Genomic DNA, 21,104 nt, shown 5'->3' with positions numbered 1-21,104 from the left:
CTCAAAAACACTAGTAATTATGGGTTTGAGAAGACAGATAAGGGAAGAAAAGGGACAGAAGGAGGATTTGAGAGGTAGCAAGAGAATGAAGGTAAAGAGTTAAAGGAGATGAAGGAAAATTTAAGAAAGACTTGATAGTAAACAGAACCAAAGGCTTGGTGTGGACTAGGTGAATGATGATGGTGAAATGGTTGCCGTGGTCACCTGTAAGAGTACATCACAAGTGGATGTGGCTCAAGTTATAAGGCCTCCACCTCCCATATGGGAGGACCTGGGTTCGATCCTTGGGGGCTCCTGGTGAAAAAGAAGAAGATAAATTGTGACTGTGTGGCGAGCCGGTGCCTGCGCAATGAGCCAGTTGCCCACATGGAGTGCTGAGTGCCCGTGCGCTAACCAAGCACCCGCATAGGTATCCGTGTGGTGAACTGAGTGCCCACACAAGTGCCCATATGGCAAGCCAAGTGCCCGTGGGAGTGCCCACGTGGTGAGCCAAGTGTCCAGGCGGCAGGCTGAGTGCCTGCGCAATGAGCCAGAGCCCATGCAAGTGAGTCACACAGCAAGATGATGGTGCAGCGATAGAAAGACGAAGAGGAGAGTCAAGGTGAAGCACAGGAACTGAGGTGGCGCAATTGACAGGGAACCTCTCTCCACATCAGAGGTTCCCAGGTTCAAATCCCAGTGAATCCTAGAGGAAAAAGACGAGAAGACAAAAAGAGGAATAAATACAGAAGATTACACAGCAAATGGACACAGACAGCAAAAACAGTAGGGCGCAGGGGAGGGGGAGGAAAACAATTTTTAAATATTAAAAAAAGGAATATATTGCCCACAGAAAGAATGGTTCTGCAAACAGATGTGGCTTAAGCAGTTGAGCACCTGCCTTCTACATGGGAGGTCCCAGGTTCGGTTCCCAGTGCCAACTAAAGAAAACAAACAATGAGCAGACAAGAAGAGCCAATGAGCAGACAAGAGAAAAAAAACAAAACAAGCAGAGGGTGGCGGACTTGGCCCAGTGGTTAGGGCGTCCATCTACCACATGGGAGGTCCACGGTCCAAACCCTGGGCCTCCTTGATCCGTGTGGAGCTGGCCCATGCACAGTGCTGATGCGTGCAAGGAGTGCCATGCCACACAGGGGTGTCCCCCGCGTAGGGGAGCCCCACACGCAAGGAGTGCACCCCGTAAGGAGACCCACCCAGCGTGAAAGAAAACGCAGCCTACCCAGGAATGGCACCGCATACATGGAGAGCTGACACAACAAAAAGAAACACAGATTCCTGATGCCGCTGATAATGATAGAAGCGGTCACAGAACACACAGCGAATGGACACAGAGAGCAGACAATGGGGGTGTTGGGGGGGGGAAGAGTAGAGGAATAAATAAAAAATAAATCTTTAAAAAAAAAAAGATTCTGTTTCTCAAGACCCCACTCTTGTTACCAAAATCTGTGTTAGTTGTGGTTCTCCAGAGAAACAGAGCACCCAAGATGTATATATGCAGTGTATAAGTCAGCCAAAGGGGTGCTGATTCAAAGTACCAGAAATCTGTTAGCTTTTTAAAGGATATTTATTTGGGGTAGAAGCTTAGGGTCACAAGGCTATGAAGTGTATGTTACTTCCCTCACCAAAGTCTGCTGCCACTTAATGGAGCAATAATGACTGCCGACAGCTGCAAGGGTTCAGCTTTCCTGCTCCTCCTAAGGCTCTGTGGTCTCAGCTTCTTCCCATCTCAGTTGTAGGCCACCATAAGGCTCATCTCTCTCCCCAGGCTCCTTTCTTTCCAGGTTTTCTCAGCTGTTCTGGTCTCTTTAGCTGCCAACTATCAGGCAAATGGCTTGGCTCTCACTCTGGGGCTCCAATGTCCAAAACTAAACTCTGTGTTCTCCTTCTCCATGTATGTATTCCCGTCTTTGTTTTTGTTTTAAGATTTATTACAATAAAAAAAAAATTCATTTCTCTCCCCATTTCCCCCCTCCCCTGGTGTCCATTCATTGTGTGTTCTACGTCTGCTTGCATTATCAGGTGGCACTGGGAAACTGCGTCTCTTTTTTTTATTTTTTGGCAAACAAGTGAGCATTTATTGGGGGCTTACATGGGGTCCTTGGCCTCAATGGTTGGAGGAGAGGTGACAGCTCTGTGCTCGACTGTCCACACTCACCACAAACAGAGAAGGGCCTTTATAGAACGTGTCTGCCTGCCAATGGGGAAGGTGAGTGAAGGGGATAACAAGGGAATTAACATTTACCATGTTTATCAGTAGGGCAGAAGTTACCTATTCAAGTGACTCCTTAAAAGATCTATTGATATGAGGGTAAAGTCAAGCTTTTCAGAAGAATAGGTTGCTCTGATAGTTTCTGGGAGAAAAGATTAAGTATTTATGATGCAGAGATACTGATCAGTCATCACAAACAACTCGTCCTTGCTTGCCTTTTAACCATTTGGGAATGGAACTTTGCTGTGACTGGAAGGGGAAAGAACTGAAAGGGTTGGGGGGAGAAAATGCAAAGTCATATATCCCACAGTTGGGGCAGACAATGCACATGTATATACCACACTCATTTATCTTTCTAACTCTTAGATAACTCATTTATCTTTCTAACTTGCAAATAACTTCATAAAGATTTCAGAGTGAAATTGTGTCGTGAACAAATGGATCTATGAAACATCTTTATATGTGTTATGGAGTATTTTCCTTTCCTCTTTCTTCACGTGTTGACATCCTGCTATGTGCAAGAGGAACCAAGTGTTGGATATCAGACTAGCCCTTGGGCCAAGGCGTAGTAAGGTCTAGTAATAGGTGTTCCATAAAGGCCTGCTGGATGGATAGATGAAAGGATGAGCTGGAAATCCAACACTATATAATCTACTATGACTTGACTCAATATATTAATATTTCTTCTGGAAATACAGATACAGAGCAAGTCAATCTTTTTGAAAAAAGTATTTATAAAGCAAAGGAATGTAGGCGCATATTCTTGTATGGTATATTTTGATTCACTGTTGCTTAAATCAGTAGAGCTTACACTGTGACTACCTAAATATTGTTCACTGCTAAGCCATGTCCTGCACTACGATTATTTGATTGTAGGACCTTTTTGTTTTCTCTGGAGTTAGAAAAAAAAAAAAAGAAAACATCACTTCCCATTTGCTTAATTTTCCCTGTACCACCCAAATGTTGCAACAGGTGTGTTAGAGGTCTGCCAGTATTTCTCAGAAGTATCAGACAATCCACTACAAATCAATCGCAAGTATTAAATGGTTAAGGCATTTACAGAAACCCCACTTTCGGAGTCAACTGCTCAGTTCTCCATCCGAGTCTCACCTAGTCCTTTCCTGGGCCCACGGAGATTGGTGTAGGGTCCACCCTCTCCAGGTGAGGAAGCTGAGGCTCGTGAGCAGTGTCCCGGCCCAGGACGCGCAGCAAGGGTGCTTCCAGAGGGGAAGGGGAGCGCGTTTCTCCAGACCCCACAGCCCCGCAGGCCTCTGGACCTGTGCCTGGGCTTCGCTGTTACCCACGTGGCCCGCTGAATCCGCGCTGCAGCCGCTTCTGCATCTCTTTTTTTGTTGCAGCATCCTGCTCGTCTACTCTCCGTGTGTGCGGTGCCATTCCTGGGTGGGCTGTGCTTTTTCATGCACTGCAGCTCTCCTTGCAGGGCACGCAGCTTGGGCAATGGGCACCCCTATGCAGGGGCACCCCTGCATGGCTCGGCACTCCTTGTGCACAGTAGCACTGTGTGGTCCAGCTCACCACATGGGTCAGGAGGCCCTGGGGCTCGAACCCTGGACCCTCCCATATGGAAGACAGACGCTCTATCAGTTGAGTCACATCTGCTTCCCTCCCCTATCTTTTATTGAGCTCCCGTTTATATAGCTCACAGCTGTAGGCTAGCTGTAGGAGGGGACTGAAATCAAATCACTCCAATGAGAATCAAATAAATCCCTAATCTTGATTTAATGAAATGAAAGTGAAACCTGATTCTAATACAATCGAATATGACCAGAGAAACAGATCAATTTACAAACACAATCCAATATCTAGTTTTGAAATTCATAAACAATACCAAACTGCCACACACACCTACACAAAGAGAGATTTATGAGGAATTGGCTCATATGTGGGGGTTGGCAAGCTCAAACTCTGTATGGCAGTCTACAAGTTGGAAAATCAGATAAAGACGATTCTAAATTTGGCAAATCCATATTCTCTAGGGGTAACTGGCTGACTGAACTTGAGACATAAATTTTCTGGTTTCTGACATCCTTAGTTGTGCCTTTTAAGACCTCTAACTGATTGGATGAAGGGATTCCCCATATGATTGAGGGCAATTTCCTTTGTTGTTTGTAGATGCAATCAGCTGTAGATGCAATTAACCAATTATAGATGCAAATCCATTTATGAAATACCCTCAGCAATAATAAGTCCAGTGCTTCTTGACCAAACAACTGGACACCTTAAACTAACCAAGTTAACACATGAAACTAATTATCCCATATCATAATACCAAAGATGCATAATTTTCAGACCTAGGATTTGCTTCAGACTGAGTGGCATTTAGGGCCTAACTACTTAGATACTGTTCTTACTTTTATTTTCCTGACTGGGCCAGTCCACTAGACATTGGGACTATTGAATACAAGAGAGAGGTGAAGAATCTTAATATTGGGGATAAAGGGCCAATAGCAAAGGGTATGCATGTGGCACTAAAAGAAAGGAAATGTTCACAGAGCTCTAAAAGAAAGTGAAGAATTTGGAAATTGGAAACAATATTAACAGAAAGCTGGGAACTTGCAGTTATTGGAGGTTGTACAGCTTTGGGGGATTCAGGGGTGTCAGAGTTGTGAGTAGAATCTAACAATTGTCAATTATAAGCATTGTTACTTGGAAATAAAGAATTTTGTTGGGCAAATAGTTCAGAATTGTTTTATATTGATGTAAGTTGCCACTTTAGTAAAAAAAAAAAAAAGATAGCTATTTTTCAAAATATAATTACTGTCGTAGTCACAGACCCGAAGGGTATCAGGAATGAAAGACAAAGAGAGATTGGGATCAGGGGATCTGAGAGCATTGATTTCTCAAGCTCATCGGACAAATTTATTAATCTCAGGGGCTTGCTTATATACCCCAACAGACCATGAGAAGCAGGAACTATTCTAGATAACTATTACCATTACCTCATTCTTACTAACACAGTGAATTAGATAGTTACCAAAGTTCATAATGTTCTATTATATTGCTGAATCAAATATACTCATTAATCTTTTTGCTCAGGTCGTTCCTGTCTAGCAAGTCCTTTTTCCACCAGAATGTTACATTTTCCTGATAGAATTATGACCTGCACCTATATCTCCAAGGACAGCATGACTCAGTGGTTAAGGAAGTAATTTGCTATTATGGAAACAGCATGGCTTTGTTTCCCACAAATTACCAATAATATTGTATAATAACAGGGTCACTTGCCTCCTCCACTAAATTAAAAACTGAGTTTGATAGAAGTGTTTGAGATTATTCTGGCTAATAAAGAAGAAATGAGAGAAATAGATTATCCATGACCTCTGATTGTCAGCGGTGGTCATCAGTGGCTCCTTAATTTTACAAAAAGTGTCAACCAGACATAAGGTGCCTTCTGATGGAAATACAGAAGAACATCACCTATAAAGTTTTCTTGCTAAAATACTCAACCAAAGAAATTCCAACCTAAATCTGATTAAGCCTCTCTATTTAACAAATATTTAGGAAATAAATGATTCAGAGGAACATGCTATGGGGATACAATCAGGAAAATCCAGGCATTTGGAAACTACAAGATAATTTACCTGTTTTCAGTAGCAAATAAATTGCACAGAAAAAAATTGGAGAGTGACACTCTAGACCTGAGATAGACACTAGCCACATGTGGCTATTTAGGTTGATAAAATAAAAATGCTGTTCCTCAGTTTCAGTAGCCACATTACAGGTACATCAGCAGAAAGTTCTATTGAACAGTACTGCTATAGACCAAGAGACTTAAGGGCCATTTGCCTTGTAAAGACCTTATTTTGATCCTGATCAATGCAAATAAACTTAAAAATATTGCCAACAGACTCCCATTCATCTGTAGAGCTTCCTCACCCAACTACCCTATGCTTTTCATCTCCCAACCTGACTGATGTTCTTGTGTAATATATGTATGTAGAGATGACAATATGTAAACTTTGTACAAAATTTTATACAAGTATATTACATTCATGACCAATCCATTCTCATATAAGTATTTTCCCAGCACTTCCGATATAAATTGTTGTGAAAAGTAAAAGGAGTGGAAGCCTTCTACCAAGATGAGGATCATTTCCCAAACCCCTCTCTATCCCACCCTATTTGCTCCCTGTTAATGGCTTTGATTTCCTCTCTTGCAGATGGGATCCATCCTTGGGATCTCTTTGCATAGCCCCATCCAGGAAGAAACTCTGTGATGTGTGTATTCTGAGTTTGCCTCAAGCAAGGTGGACCCTTCTTAAGAAATAGCTTGACCTGAGGACAGGGATGGAAGAGCCAGCCAGAGCGGAAGGCCAGAGCCAGCTCCCGAGTCCCCATCATGGCTGTCTGAGGAAGGTAGTGGCTGCTCCGTTGGCCCTGGATGGGGAATCCACAATGGGTCGCAGGAAAAAGAAGAAGAAAGAGTCCCGCCCAGAATCTATCATCATCTTCCGGTCAGAGAGCGAGAAATTGGATGAGGAGCCAGTGGAATTGGAAGGTGGAGATCAACCTAAGGAGGAGGAGGGAGATGATTTCCTAGACTACCCTGTGGATGATGGTGAGACCCTCTGGGGCCACGATTTTACAGCCATGGGAAGGAAACCCAATGTTGATCTTCCAGAAGACAACCAGGAATTTGCTCACTGATTTCTTTCTTCTTGTTGACACATTTTTTCTCACAGTGTTGCAAAGCCTTCATCCAACAGTCTTTACTGAGCACCTATTACGTTGCATACTAGATGATGTGGAGAAGCTCTCTCCCCTTTAGAGATCCTACTAGAAATTCTGGCCTGTTTAAACCTAGTAGAAGAGGGTGATTTATACACAATTAGCAGACTAATTACTACATGTAAGATAAAGTAACAGTAATAGGTTAATTTCCTAATAATCAGGAAAATGAAAATTATGACAATTGAGATATGGTATTCCTTCACACACAGTATTACCAAACATGAGTAAAACCTGATGATAATAACATGAGGAAATGAATATACTCTCATACATCTCAAGTGGAAGTAGAAACTCTTTTAACCACTTTGTAGAGAAATTTTTCAATATTTATTAAAATCCAAAATTCAAAATATATAGATTCTATGTCCCAGAAATTATAATTCTCAGTATCTACCCCAAGAAACTTATACCCATGTCCACAAGGAGGCATTCATGAAAATGTTGTTGTTGCTAAAGAAATTGTGGTGTGTCCATATTCAGGATTACTGTGTGGCAATAGATTGGTGAGGTAGATGAGCGGGTGCGTAAAGTTCTAAGACATACGCCCGCCATGCAAGAGACAAGGCAACGTGCCTGCCTTTGTGCAGCTTATCTTCTGGTCAGGGGAAGACAGACAGTAACAGGTCAACAAAGAAGATAAATTTATATGGTGGTGAGTATGACAGACAATAAAACCACAGTGAGGGGGAGATGAGTAACTGGTGGAAGGTGGGGGGCGGGGGAAGACTGGACGGCCTCTCTGAAGAAGTGACGTTAGAGCTGATCCTAGTGACATGAAGGGGCCAGCCGTAAAAACACCTGGGCAGGGCATTTCCAGGAGGGCTAACAGCAAGGCAGAGAGCCTAAGGTGGGAGCACCATTGGCCTGAGTGAGTAGAGTGGAGATAACAGGGGGGAGGGTGGTGGGAGGAGAGCAGAGGACTTGTCGGTCATGGTAAGGAGTTGGAGTTTTATTATAAGGGCGAGAGGAAGTCAATGGAGGACTTTTAGGTTCAGGAGAGTCACTATCTCATTTATAATTTTAAGGGATCACTCAGGCTTCTCAGTGAAGAATGGATTGGAAGGCATAGGAGTAGAAGCTGATGAGCGACTATTGCAGCACTGCAGCCACAATAATATTAATGTAGAAGCCAGGATTGGGGGATACAGGGGAGATAGAGGAGAATGGATGGATTCAGAATGTAATTTGGATCTTGCTGATGCATTCAAGGTAGGGATGGGGAGAAAGGGGAATCTATGTTGACTCCTGAGTTCTTGATATGGGAAATGGAGAGATGATGGTGTTTGCTGAGCTGAGGGAGACCGTGAAACTAGTAGGTTTTAGGGGAAAAGTACAACCCTTATATGTGGGCAGTCAGAGCCCCTGCCGCTGTGCTTGGCCCTGCTCTTTATGTGGGTCTGCTCTAACATTTCTAACCATGGAGCAAGGAGTCCACAGGCCCCAAAGGATATGCTTACCTAGAACCTGGACCTCCTTCTTACACTTCTAGATCACATTTCACACACCTAGGATCATGCATTCCCTGCCTCAGGATCCCAGCCTCACTTCTAAGATGGCTGAATGATAGCTTTTTGGTGATGTTGGTGGGATATGTGTGTGCAAAGAGTTTGGATGTGAGGACTGGGATGTCTAAGACATGTGGAGGCCCCCTCTTGGGGACACATAGAAGTAGACATGAGAAGACAAGGGGGTGGGCTGCTCACAAAGGGCCTCCAGTTGAACTCTTGCCCTAGCCCCTTGATACATGCACACACACAGCATATAATGCACACAATGTACAGTTTTCTTGGTATATAATGCACACAGTGTACAGTTTTCACAGTATCAACAGTAATTGGTACCCATGAAAAATACTTTCAAACGGCACTTGTAAACTAGAGGTAAGATCAGTATTATAGTAAAGTGAGGGAGTGAATGCTTAGATGATTTGTAAATAGTCATTTACACCCCTCCTTTTCAGAGAGCCTATCGAGATTGAGGCCCAGAAAGAAGGAGAGAGAACATGAAAAACAAGTTTAACTTGCTTCTTGATTTATCAGGGCCCATATGCATAGAGTGAGAGTTCACTGTGGGAGAAATAATACCAGTGGCTCCCTTTCATGGGAGACCTGTGTGGCCAATCATTGAATCATGGACTCCAGGATTGTGCCAGAGGCTATGAAAATGGATAGTCTCATAATCAGTCCCAGCCTTATGGGATGCCATGATGAAATGTCCTTTTTTCTGATCTTGACTTTTACCTCCCTGTGCCTTGCAGGTATGTGGAACATGCCTTTGGAGAGCCGCTATGTCACATTAACTGGAACCATCACCTGAGGAAAGAAAAAAGGTCAGATGGTGGACATCCATGTCACATTGACAGAGAAGGAGCTGCAGGAATTGACGAAGCCTAAAGAGTCATCAAGGGAAACAGCACCAGAAGGAAGAAAGCCCTGCCAGATGGGAGCAGACCCAGGGCCCCATGTGGTCCTCTGGACACTGATCTGTCTGCCTGTGGTTTTTGTCCTCTCTTTCATTGTCTCTTTCTACTATGGTACTATCACCTGGTACAACATCTTCCTCGTGTACAATGAAGAGAGGACCTTCTGGCACAAGATCTCATATTGCCCTTGCCTCATCCTCTTCTATCCAGTGCTCATCATGGCCATGGCCTCTTCCCTAGGCCTCTATGCTGCTGTGGTCCAGCTGTCGTGGTCCTGGGGAGCATGGTGGCAAGCTGCTCGGGATATGGAGAAAGGCTTCTGTGGCTGGCTCTGCAGCAAGCTGGGTCTGGAGGACTGCTCTCCCTACAGCATCGTGGAGCTACTTAAATCTGACAATATCTCAGGCAATCTCTCCAACAAGGACCCCATTCAGGAAGTAGAAACCTCCACTGTCTAAACTTCCAACAACTTCCTTCCTTCTCTGGCTTCAGTAGTCTACATATCATCTTGCAATTCCAAAGGAGTCTTTCTTTAATGTCAACTCCCCCCACCCCCAGTTCTTCTGGAAAATCCTCGCCCACATTGGTCTGCCCTACCATCTTTATGGTGCCAGGAGAGCAGGGAACAGAAAAAGCAACTTGGGCCAAAGCAGTCCACCTAGTGGATAAACTCTTCTTTATTCCCTGCTCTGAAGTAACAACTTATCTGGGACAGGGAGCTTGGCTGCATATCGGATCAGGTGTTACTAGTAGCAAGAGAATATCTCCCTAATGTCACATGGTGAATAAGGAGGCTCAGAGGAGACCAAGTGCACCAATAAGTAGTAGGGATGGAGTGAAACGTTTTGGAAGCAGGACTCCAACAGTAGAGCAGAATATAAAGACTTGAGTGTGTCACCTACATGTAGATTTAGCTGCCTATGATTAAAGCAGTGGATTACATAAGATAGAAGTTTATTTCTACCTCTCACACAGAAGTCTGGAGGAAGACTGTCCAGGGACCCTGGGAAGTCCACGGAACCCCAGGCTTCTTCTGTTCCTCTACCATTGGTAGGATTTGGTCCTCATGAGCCTTTTCCTCAACATCCTAGTTGCTGACTACATCTCCAGTCATCACATCTATGTTTCTGGCAGCAGAATAGAAGAAGGGACAAAGAAGAGAACCCCCCTCCAGTTTAAGGACACTTCTCAGGAGTCCACTCAACACTTCTTTTTATATTTCATCAGTCAGACCTCGGTCCTGTGGCCTCACATGCAAAAGAGACTGGGAAATGCAATCTTGGGGCTGGGCAGCTACAGTCTCCGCTAAGAATTGGAGTTATGCTGATTTGAGGGAAAAGAGAAAAACGGCTCAAACTACTAATATATTTTTATCTATTTATTTATTTATGTATTAACTTTGGCCTGAATCTTACATAGAGAGAATTTACACTGTTATTAGCTAAGAAGCACCTTGTATATTTTAGAATTAGATATCCTGTGGTTTCAGGGTTATTTGGAAAAGAATAGTGGGTAGGAGAGCATGATTATATAAAGGCAACCTAACTCTTTGTCATGGTGTTGGAGATGGAAAAAAGGTGAAGTTACTTAATCTAAGCAGTACATTAAATATTATGAAAGGAGGAACTGTATCTGCCAAATTACTCTCCAACAGAGTCCAGTTGCTTTACGCACAAAGAAGCCAGTTTTAGCTTTCTGTGATTGGGCAAAACCTCACTCAGAGCGTCACTCACTTGGACTGTTCTAGAGTTTAATAACAAACACTATCTTTGATATTCTGTGAAATTTGTGTTTTCCTGGCCCCTTGAGGTTGTACACCACCTTAATATCTTTTGAACTATTTATTTTCATTCCTAAGGGTCTCCTTCTAATTGCAAAAAATCTAATCCTAGGCGGTCAAGCAAACCTTACAGGTTTGCGCCCTTGCAAAAATAGTTGTTGCTCATTTCGTGTTCATGTCTCACAAGTAAGCTGCTGAAAGAAACTGCTTTGAATCAAACCAGAGTAGACAGCCATGCTCCCCTACAGCAGGCCAAGGACATGTGTCCTAATGTATGGTGCTGAACTCCACCCTCAGAGGAGCTTGCTCTCTGTCTCTCTCTCTTTTAACTGTTATTCGTCTAATGAGGAAAAAAAAAAATTTGCCCAGCATTTTTGAAGAAAAACTTGGTACTCTCTGGTGCTTTTACAGGTATATAAACTATTGTAATGAAAACAAAGAAAATAAAAATAAAATCTGATGAACAATTTATTTGTTCACTTTGTCTTTGAGGCTCTCCAAAATTGCTTTGAATGCTACAGTTCACAGAAAAAGGGTGAGCCTGATGGCTGCCTTATATATATATAAAGATCTTCATATGGTTCCTTTTGTCTTGACACTTTCCACACACCACTAATTTCCTGGGATTACATTTAGGTCGTTCATATGTTTACCTACGTGCAACCACATTTGTCATATTTCAGCCAAGGTCAAAAGTTGTTGTAATTAGGTCAAAGGTGAAATGGGGTGAAAGGTGAGATTAGGCCCAAGAGATACCTAGATGACGTTGACAAGGCCTTCAACCTGAGTTGGGCTTTCCGTCTAGTAGAAGAAAGAGGCATGTAAACTAAGATAATTTCAAAAGGCTCCCATAGAGGAAAAAACACTGAGTCAAACAGAACAAAAGTAATTTCTTCTCTGATACCAGCAAATGCCTACAGAATCTGAGATAAGCAATTGAAGAAGAGTTAAACACCATCTTGTTAGAATTGGCAGTGATGACCAGGTCATAAGGCTGTGGCTCCATTCCGATTGGCTGAGTAAGCTGCCTACCTGAGAAAGACAGCTTATCTGCCCCCAAGAATGAGCCATACCACCGTGGGAGTGGAGCAGATAGGACCCTTTCATCCCTTCCAGGACATCAAACCCTCTTGCATTCCAAGAAAACCCTACTTTCTAGCCCACCCCCAAGCCATCCACAAAAAGAATTCACTTTTACAGCCCTTTATTGACCCAAGGCTGTACTCTAGCCCCTAACCCTCTCCCCATGAACTAACATTACCCCACCTATTGATGCACTGTATGAATTCACATCTGCACCTTCCACAAGTGGGCCGAAGTCTCTCTTCAGACCCCCACCATGCTGGTGGGGCACTGAAGTCTTCTTCAGACCCCCTCTGTTGGGAGAGCTTCTCAATAAAGTCTCTGCCTGTGGTCATATTAGTCTCCATGTCCTAGTAAGCACCGTTTTTCTCCATTTGGTCTGAACCCAGGCTTGGTGTCATGTTGAGACTGATGGACTAGTGAGGAATCTTGCCTCTGCCATGGCTGAATGCCCATTCCAACACCGGACATGGAATCTCGGCTGGGTGAGATAAGGATTTCTCCACCAGAGGATCCTGCTGTCTCTCTCTCCTTTTCCATTGTCCAGGACAACCCACTGGGAAAACCTAGCGCTAGGTCAGGATCCTCAAGGGACCCAAGGGCCACGTTCCCCAAGGACCATGGCAGGTGGTATGCCTGTGTCCTTGTAGGAAGAAACCCCTGGGCTCCGGAGATGTCTGACTCCAGGCGTGGTTTCCCATTTCCTTGGAGATATCTGAATGATTCTGGGATGCCTGTCTCACTCAGAATCTTCCCCCAATCCTAGAGATCCTTAGTCTCACCCAAGCCACCTAAATGGGGAATTCAAGTTTGGCTCCCCCAAAATCCATGCCTCTGGGCTGTCTCCTTCATAACCTTAAAACTTTGTACCCGGAAGGAGACATCAGACCTAAAAAACTCATTTTCTATCCGACCTCTGTGTGGCCACAATCCCAACTGGACAATGAAAATCAACACACTTCTAATTTCCAAGTTCTCCAAAACAAGTTCTCCAGAGCAGGGGCAGACATATGAGATTCCTTATGCTCAGGCTTTTTCTCATCTTTATATCCGTCCCTCCCTCTGTCAATCCTGCTCCTTTATTACACCAAAAAACCTCCTCGAAAGCTTTCTTCTTCCTCCTTTCTGCCCCCCAAATTCCCCAAAAACCTGGACTTTAATCCAGCTGATCAGACTCCCCCTGCACTTCCTCCATATATTCCTCAGACATCAGGTCCACCCCCCACCCTTCTCATCCTCTAACTCCCCTTCTTCCCTCTCTGGTCCTCACCACCTTCTGCCCCAACTTTCTCCCCTCCTCATACAGGCATGGGAGCTGGAGCTTGCCTCCCCTCCCCACCCCTCCTTGCTGTCTATAGACAGAAAACCCTTCTTCCAACTCAGATCTCTCTGATCATGCCCCTCCTCCACTGCTGTATGCCTCATCAGGACCCCAACTTACTCCATCCTTCTCCAGTACCCCCACATCTCCCTGTAAACCCATTTCCTTCTCCCTACCCACCACCCACTCTCAAGCCCAATTCCCCACTCTCCAGGCTCCTACCCCAACTCTTGTCCTCCCTCTTCAGGAAATAGCTGGGGCAGAAAGCACATCCCCGTCTCAGGCTGATCTCTCCCAAATCAAACATCTTCTCAGATCCTATTCCTCTGATCCCTCACAACTTACCAATACCCAGCTTTGCCTAGTAACCTTCCTTAACCTACCTCTTACAAGTAAGCTTTCAGCTAACTCCTAAGACTAAGTATATTCCTAAGAGGTAATAATCTAAATTATATTTGCTAAATCTCTCTCTCTAAATTGTTGAAGTTTAACTGCATTGTACTCAAATATTCCTAACTGTTGCTGATTACTAGTAAATGTGTTTTTTCCAAAAACAAAATTGCATATTACAAGCAACAGTGATTCCAAAAAATTTTAAACGCAGTAAAAATAGTCATACCAAAGGAGTAAGAATTATGAGTCAAATTAATGAACTTTATTTTTCTGACTGTGTGCCATAACTCTCTTTGTGTTTGTCTGTTTGTTCAGTGCCAGGGTATTTTTTAAGACCCCCAGATGGTAATATTAATTCCTACCAGAGCTCTATTCAAATGGCCAAAAATCAAACAAGCGCTTATATTAATAAATAGGTATTAGTGATGAAAATTCTAAGTCTTGACTGATAAAACTGCTAAAATCTCTTCATAAAAAATGGTTCTTACCTAAATTAAAATAAAGTTTATTTTTCTTGACAGAATGAAATGTAAGATATTGAAAGAAGTGAAAAGTTTGTACAAGTGCTGATTGAAATTTAATTAGTTTGTTCAAGAAAGTATGTTTTGTCCAAAGATAAGATGGCTGGCTTTCATGAAATCAGAATGGAAGAGGGAAGTGGATGGGGCTCAACTGATAGAGCATCTGCCTACCATATGGAGGGTCTAGGGTTCTATCCCCAGGGCCTCCTGACCTGTGTGGTAAGCTGGCTCACGCACAGTGCTGCTGCTCACAAGGAGTGCCATGCCATGCAGGGGATCCCATGCACAAGCAGAAGGAGTGCACTCTGCAAGGAGAGCCGTCCCGCATAAAAAAAGCACAGCCTGCCCAGGAGTGGTGCCACACACACGGACAGCTGACGGAGCAAAATGACACAACAACAAAAAAGAGATGCATTATATATCCGCCATAACTCACTGGATTGGGAGAGAGTGTAAACTGCAACATAAACTATAATCCATGCTGTGTAGCAGTGCTTCAAAACGTATTCATCAAATGCAATGAATATGCTACACTAACTAATGAAAGAAGTTGTTGATGTAGGAGGAGTGGGGGGTGGGGAATGCGCTATATGAAAACCCCTTATATTTTTTAATGTAACATTTTGTGTGATCTATGTATCTTTTTTAAAAAGATAATAATGTCTATTTCACCTAAAAAAAAAAAAAAAAAAAAAAAGATGCAGTTTCCCAGTTCTGCCGGATAATGCAAACAGACGCAGAAGAAGAACACACAGCGAATGGACACAGAAAGCAGACAATGAGGGGGAGGGCAGAGAAATAAAATAAATCTTAAAAAAAAAAAGGTCCATTTTGGGAAGCGGATCTGGCCCAACATAGGGTGACTGCCTACCACATGGGAGGTCCAAGGTTCAAACCCAGGGCCTCCTGACCCGTGTGATGAGATGGCCCACGCGCAGTGCTGATGTGCGCAAGGAGTGCAGTGCCATGCAGGGGTGTCCCCCACATAGGGGAGCCTGACGCACAAGGAGTGCACCCCGTAAGGATAGTCACTCAGCGTAAAAAAAGTGCAGCCTGCCCAGGAATGGCGCCGCACACTTGGAGAGTTGATGCAGCAAGATGACGCAAGAAAATGAGACACAGATTCCGAGTGCCGCTGACAAGAAGACAAGTGGACAAAGAAGAACACACAATGAATGGCCAAAGAGAGCAGACAACTGGGGGGGGGGGGCGGGGAAAGGGAGAGAAATAAAAAAATAAATAAATTTTTTAAAAAATCAGAATGGAAGTATGTAAGACAAAATTCGTATGCATATGGCAAGTTGTAGAAGGTATTGTGGTCGCATTGAGTAAGGGAATGTGTTCTGTGAAAGCGGAGTTTGTCTTAAAATGAAGTAACTATACTCTATGCAGTTATGAATATTATAAAAAGTTTGTAAAAGCATTGCTTAAACGGAAATATTCAAATGGCTAATTGCAAAAATCATTATTAAACAGAAACTGAGTTGATGATTAGGAGCTACCTCAATCTGCATATTATAGTTGTAATAGGGAAAAATCATTTTAATTCCATTGGAAATCTTAAGTTTTCACAAAATAATGTGAAAAGCAGTTTTTCTGCACTGCTAAAATAAAATACCTGCTAAATAATGTAATCATGATAATTGTATGTTCTACAAAATTTGCTTTGAAACAATTTCCAAAATCATTTAGTAACTTACATATGTAGGGTGTATACACTGTGTTTTATTCTTAAGGAAAAAGATAACAATTTTGTCCTAAAATAAAACAACTGGCTTATCTTAAAAGCCTGAAGTAGGCAAATGATTAGAACAAGCTACAAAGTCCTGTCTATCACATTCTTAAATGGTGTTTAGTTAAGTAAAACACAAAACCATACCCTCTGCTGTAACTGATGAAATACAATGTTTTCTCATATTATTGGGATACTGAAAACCCTTCATCCCTCATTTAGCTCAGCTATTAAAACCATCCTATGTGTTAATCAGAAGAAGTTGTGCATAGAAATGAAAGCGCCCCTCCGTCCCCAACCAGGCTGCTTTTAAAACAATAACACAGGATCAAGCAGTAAGGGGGGTGGATCTTAACTTACCCAGTGAATTTGATGTAGCCAGTACCAATACTGGCTTTGGGTGGAGTTTGTGGCAGAGGCAACTTTCTAAACAAATACCACTTGAGTTTTATTCACAATTGCAAGAAGAAACCAAAGTACAAGACAAGAAAAATGAACTGTTGTGAGTTGCCCTCCGTAGAGAAGAAAAATCTGTGGAAGAACATATGGAATGCTTGCCAGCAGTGACAGGTAACTGTCTAGCGTGCCCTGCCCCCTTCTCTAATATCTCTCTTGGGACTATTAAGGCAGATGCCCTCATGAAAGTCCAGAGCTACCGTTGAACCCAAAAAGCATTAGAGTGCCTCTACCACAAAAGCAAATATCGTGGATACCAGACCGACCCTGTAGTGCCTAGGCCAGCAATTCCAACTGTCTGTCACTTACCAGCAGCTCATGAACATCACCCACAAATGTCCATCATGCTCACTCCAATGACTGCGACAATTACCTTGCTGGATGAGACATACTGGCCGAGCACAGACTCCAGTAGCACGATGGCAAGTGCATAACATCCATCCCCTTCCTCTCTCAGAAAGGGCAGTGCTGCAGACACTGCAACGGGACTCTTGGAACCTTGTAACCGAATCCTAATAACAATGCACTAGTCTAAATTACAAGTTAAAGTGCCAGCTGCTCCAAACCCAAAAAGGGAAGTAATAATAATTTCTTGTTGCCTATGCATCAAACTATATAAAATGGGGAAAAATGTCGTCATTTTGATCACCAGACTGGTCTATGCAGCTCTGCTGGTTTGGAATCTTAAATCCATGAAACGTCACTCAAAAACACTGTCATTCAACCACAGTTAATAACCTAAAGTCTCCTATTCCAGCTAAAATGCTACGTGTATAAACTCATCAAATCAGGTAATTTCACTGTCAACCATTAATGCCATAAATGTTTAATGCTGAATGTATAATCTTATTGTTCCTTGTCCTCAAACTCCTGGAAGCGATAATCCTTCAGCCCACCCTAAATTTCCTGGTTAATTCTGATCCTTAGCACAATTATAACTCTCATTCTCCTTCTATCAGCAATAACTCAGTTTATCCAGACAGCCATCCAAGATGTCACCCATGATCATCTTCTTCTCCGATTCATACACCAAATCCTACAGGCAACAATCCAGGAATACTTAAACGGCGCCATTCTGCTGGGAGAACAACATCAACCCCTGCAGGACCTGAAACCACAGCCCACTGTACAGGATGGAAGGGAACTTCTTTTCTCTGCCCCATAACAGCAGGAAGAAGCCAGATCGAGCTGACACCCCAAATCCCCTCACCCTTCCACCCTGCCCAGTACCTTATATCCCAATGCCCAGGACCCCCCATATATATATATATATGTTAGAGGATATATATGTTAGGAATGTTAGAGGTTTGCAATGATTAGCAGGTCATAAGGCTGTGGCTCCATTCCGACTGAATTAGCAAGCTGCCTACATGTGGAAGACAATGTATCTCCCCCAAGAATGAGCCATATCACCATGGGAGTGGAGCAGATAAGGACCCTCAACCCTTCCGGGCATCAAACCCTCCTGCATTCCAAGAAACCCTACTTCCTAGCCCACCACCCCCAAGCCATCCATAAGAAGAATTCACTTTTACAGCCCTTTATTGACCCAAGGCTGTACTCTGGACCCTAACCCCTCTCCCCATGAACTAACATTTCCCAACCTATTGATGCACTGTATAAATTCAAATCTGCACCTTCCACAAGTGGGCTGAAGTCTCTCTTCAGACCCCCACCATGCTGGTGGGGGCACCGAAGTCTGTTCTTCAGATCCCCTCTGTTGGGAGAGCTTCTCAATAAATTCCCTGACTGTGGCCATATTAGTTTCCATGTCCCAGTAAGCACTGTTTTTCTCCAACACATCTTGAACAATTGTGTTCACCCATAGTTACCTAGTCTTCCTAGTGAATATCAGAGAGCAGAGCTCTATTTTCCTATTTGCTTAGCAGCCATAACATGCTGAGCTGGAGAAAATAATGTTTGACCCAGAGAAATTAGATTAAAACTTGTTTATTGCCATTATATCATCTCAGTTCGTGTTTGGCATGATTAGGCTAATGTGTCAACTTGGTTAGGTGATTGTGCCCAGTTGTTTGGTCAAGCAAGCACTGGGTTAATTGTATACAAGGACACGTATGGACTTTAGTCACCAGTGAACTTGCTCCATAGAGAGCTGATTATATCTACATCAATCAGGGAGATTGCCGTCAGCAATGAGTGACATGAGTGACGCTTTATCCAATTGATTGAATGCCTTAAGAGGGAAAGTGATTTCAGCATTCAGGGAGAATTCCCCAGCAGTCTTTGGACAGCCAATGTTTTCTGGAAACTCATCAGAGACCGTCACTGGACTTTCATCGGAGCCCTGCTTTGCAGCCTGACTGTGGAACCTGGACTTGGGCATGCATGCCCACGGTCACATAAGAGACTCTTATAAAATCTCCTACTATTGACAGATATCGCCTGTTGATTCTGTTTCCCTAGTGAACCCTGACTAATACAATGCTTAAGAATAATAAACCCTTGTTCTCCAAGGCTTCCTATAAAACAAGAGTCTAAATCTTGAAAGGAACTAATTTCAGATGATTTGAAAATTTCATTCCTCCCCTTTCGAATGGACAGCCAAGCCTTAATATTTGCCATGTTGGAAGAGATTAGTAGCCAACATCAGAAGTTTCCACTTCCTCCATTAATTTAATTACAAACATAAGGTTTTTATATGAATTTTTAAAAAATGTGATTTCATGGCATTGGTAGAGGACGGTTCTGACACTAGTCACATCTGGGATATAAATCTCAATTTCATATCTGTACTGTTAAGGATTTTAAGTAATTTCCCCAATTGCTCATATAACCATTGTTACTGCTTTCTGTCAGAGCACAAACTTGGTCTCTACATTTTATTTTGTATAATGCTTCTGAAGTTATCACTCATGCAGTTCACTCTCAGAGTGCTATCAAACTCAAATACTTTCCAGGAGCCAAAACTGTAATTTCAAAATAAACATGTAAAATATTAAAAACACAGTAATATTTCAGTTATGAAAGGACTCCAATCTGGATCAAAAGCTTGAAGAAACTCCTGGGTTCCTTGAACACAGTCAGAAAACGTCCCACTCTCCTGGCTTTGGTTATTATATAACCTTGGCATCCTCAGGGTCTATTAAGGCCCCTCCTTCCTCGCTGCCTCCTTGTGCATCTACTCAGCTTCAGTTCCCAGTTTTCCCAGTTCAGATTACAAGAGGGAGAGGAAATGATTGGACTTGATTGTCCCAGTTTGGGCAGAAGTTTGTGGACCCTACAGGTTGCTAGACCCTTGTCCAATGAACTGTCACCTTGTGGATCATTTGGTGTTCTGGATTGGATCCAAAAAGCACATTCGTGTTCTAACCCCTGTTCTGTAACTGTGCACTTGTGTGCAAATAGGTTCTTTGAAGATGTTATTAGTTAAGATGAGGCCAAACTGGATTAGGGTAGGCCCAATCCAATATGACTGGTGTCATTATAATAAAATTTGCCATAGAGAGCTGGGGACAGACAGAGAGAGTTGGCCCTGTGACGCAGACTGAGTTATGAAGCCACAAGCCAAGGAACACCACGAATGGCCCACCACCAACCAGAAGCCAGAGCAGAGGCATGAAAGTTTTCTCCCCCTTAAGAGGAAGGATGGTCCTGCACATATCTTGATTTTGGATGTCTAGCATCCAGAACTGTGAGACAATAGGTCGCTTTTGTTTAAGCCAATTATTCTGTGGTACTTTGTTACAGCAACCCTGACAAACCAAGACATTTGGTATGGAAAATACCCTTTTCTGTGCATGGTACAGATCCGGCCTGCCGCCCTTAGGAAGGGGACGGTGACCTTGTCAGGCACTGGAATTGATAGCTGCAAAAACAAACAAAACAAACTCCCTAATTCGGGCTTCCAAGCTAGAGCCCCTCCAAACTTTTGGAAGATGCTGTTTTAAGGCCTCCAGGCGTTTATCCATCCCATTTCCTCTGGAAAGAAGAATGCCGTTCCCAGGTTTACCTAGAAAACTCCTACTCTCCTTTCAGGAATTCGTTCTCTTACCACAACGGTGATGTCTTTCTTTAACCCCCATTTTACAGAAGAAGAAACTGAGACTTAGAGAAATTAAGTGACTTTTTGGATTTATAGTTAACTCTAATTCCATTGTAGCTGTTACTCTCAATGGGGTAAAGGGAAGTGAATCTTTCCAAGTGATTGACAGCAGAAACATAAGGCACAAAATCACCAAGGCCAAACACAGGGAATCTGCGCATGCTCAGGGCTCTTGGCGCGCGGTTTCCCCGCCTCTACAGGCTCAGCGGGAAGCGAGCTCTTTCCTCTGCGGTCGGGCTCCGAGTCTTCCGGAACCGAGATTCCGCGCGGCGGGTTCCCTCCCGGAAGAGGGGACCAAATAGCCTACGGACTGGCAACATGGCGCGGTCAGGGAATAAGGTAGAGAGCTGTTGTTGGGGTCCTTACCCACAC

General features: G+C 43.3%; 2 protein-coding genes across 4 annotated transcripts in view; both read left to right on the top strand.

The window, feature by feature from the left end:
• The first annotated feature begins 6,395 nt into the window (after window positions 1-6,395).
• Window positions 6,396-11,630, top strand: LOC101425079 (transmembrane protein 169-like). The gene is given in 2 exon segments (XM_012519725.3): window positions 6,396-6,788; window positions 9,219-11,630. Coding segments are annotated over 2 exon segments (894 nt in total). The 5' UTR covers window positions 6,396-6,517; the 3' UTR covers window positions 9,842-11,630.
• Window positions 11,631-20,942: 9,312 nt separating this feature from the next.
• XRCC5 (X-ray repair cross complementing 5) overlaps window positions 20,943-21,104 on the top strand; it is a 96,040-nt gene continuing 95,878 nt past the window's right edge. For 2 of the 3 annotated variants that reach the window (XM_071216133.1, XM_071216134.1), the window contains exon 1: window positions 20,943-21,071. In XM_071216133.1, the coding sequence (XP_071072234.1) occupies window positions 21,051-21,071 (21 nt within the window). In that variant the 5' untranslated portion in view covers window positions 20,943-21,050. The remainder of the gene's footprint in view (window positions 21,072-21,104) is intronic. The other variant, XM_004478686.2, reaches the window with a different exon arrangement.

This window comes from Dasypus novemcinctus, chromosome 7 (assembly GCF_030445035.2).
Source record: "Dasypus novemcinctus isolate mDasNov1 chromosome 7, mDasNov1.1.hap2, whole genome shotgun sequence".
Taxonomy (NCBI): Eukaryota; Metazoa; Chordata; class Mammalia; order Cingulata; family Dasypodidae; genus Dasypus; species Dasypus novemcinctus.
Note: the sequence above shows the minus strand (reverse complement) of the source record. Positions and strands in the feature narration are given on the sequence as shown.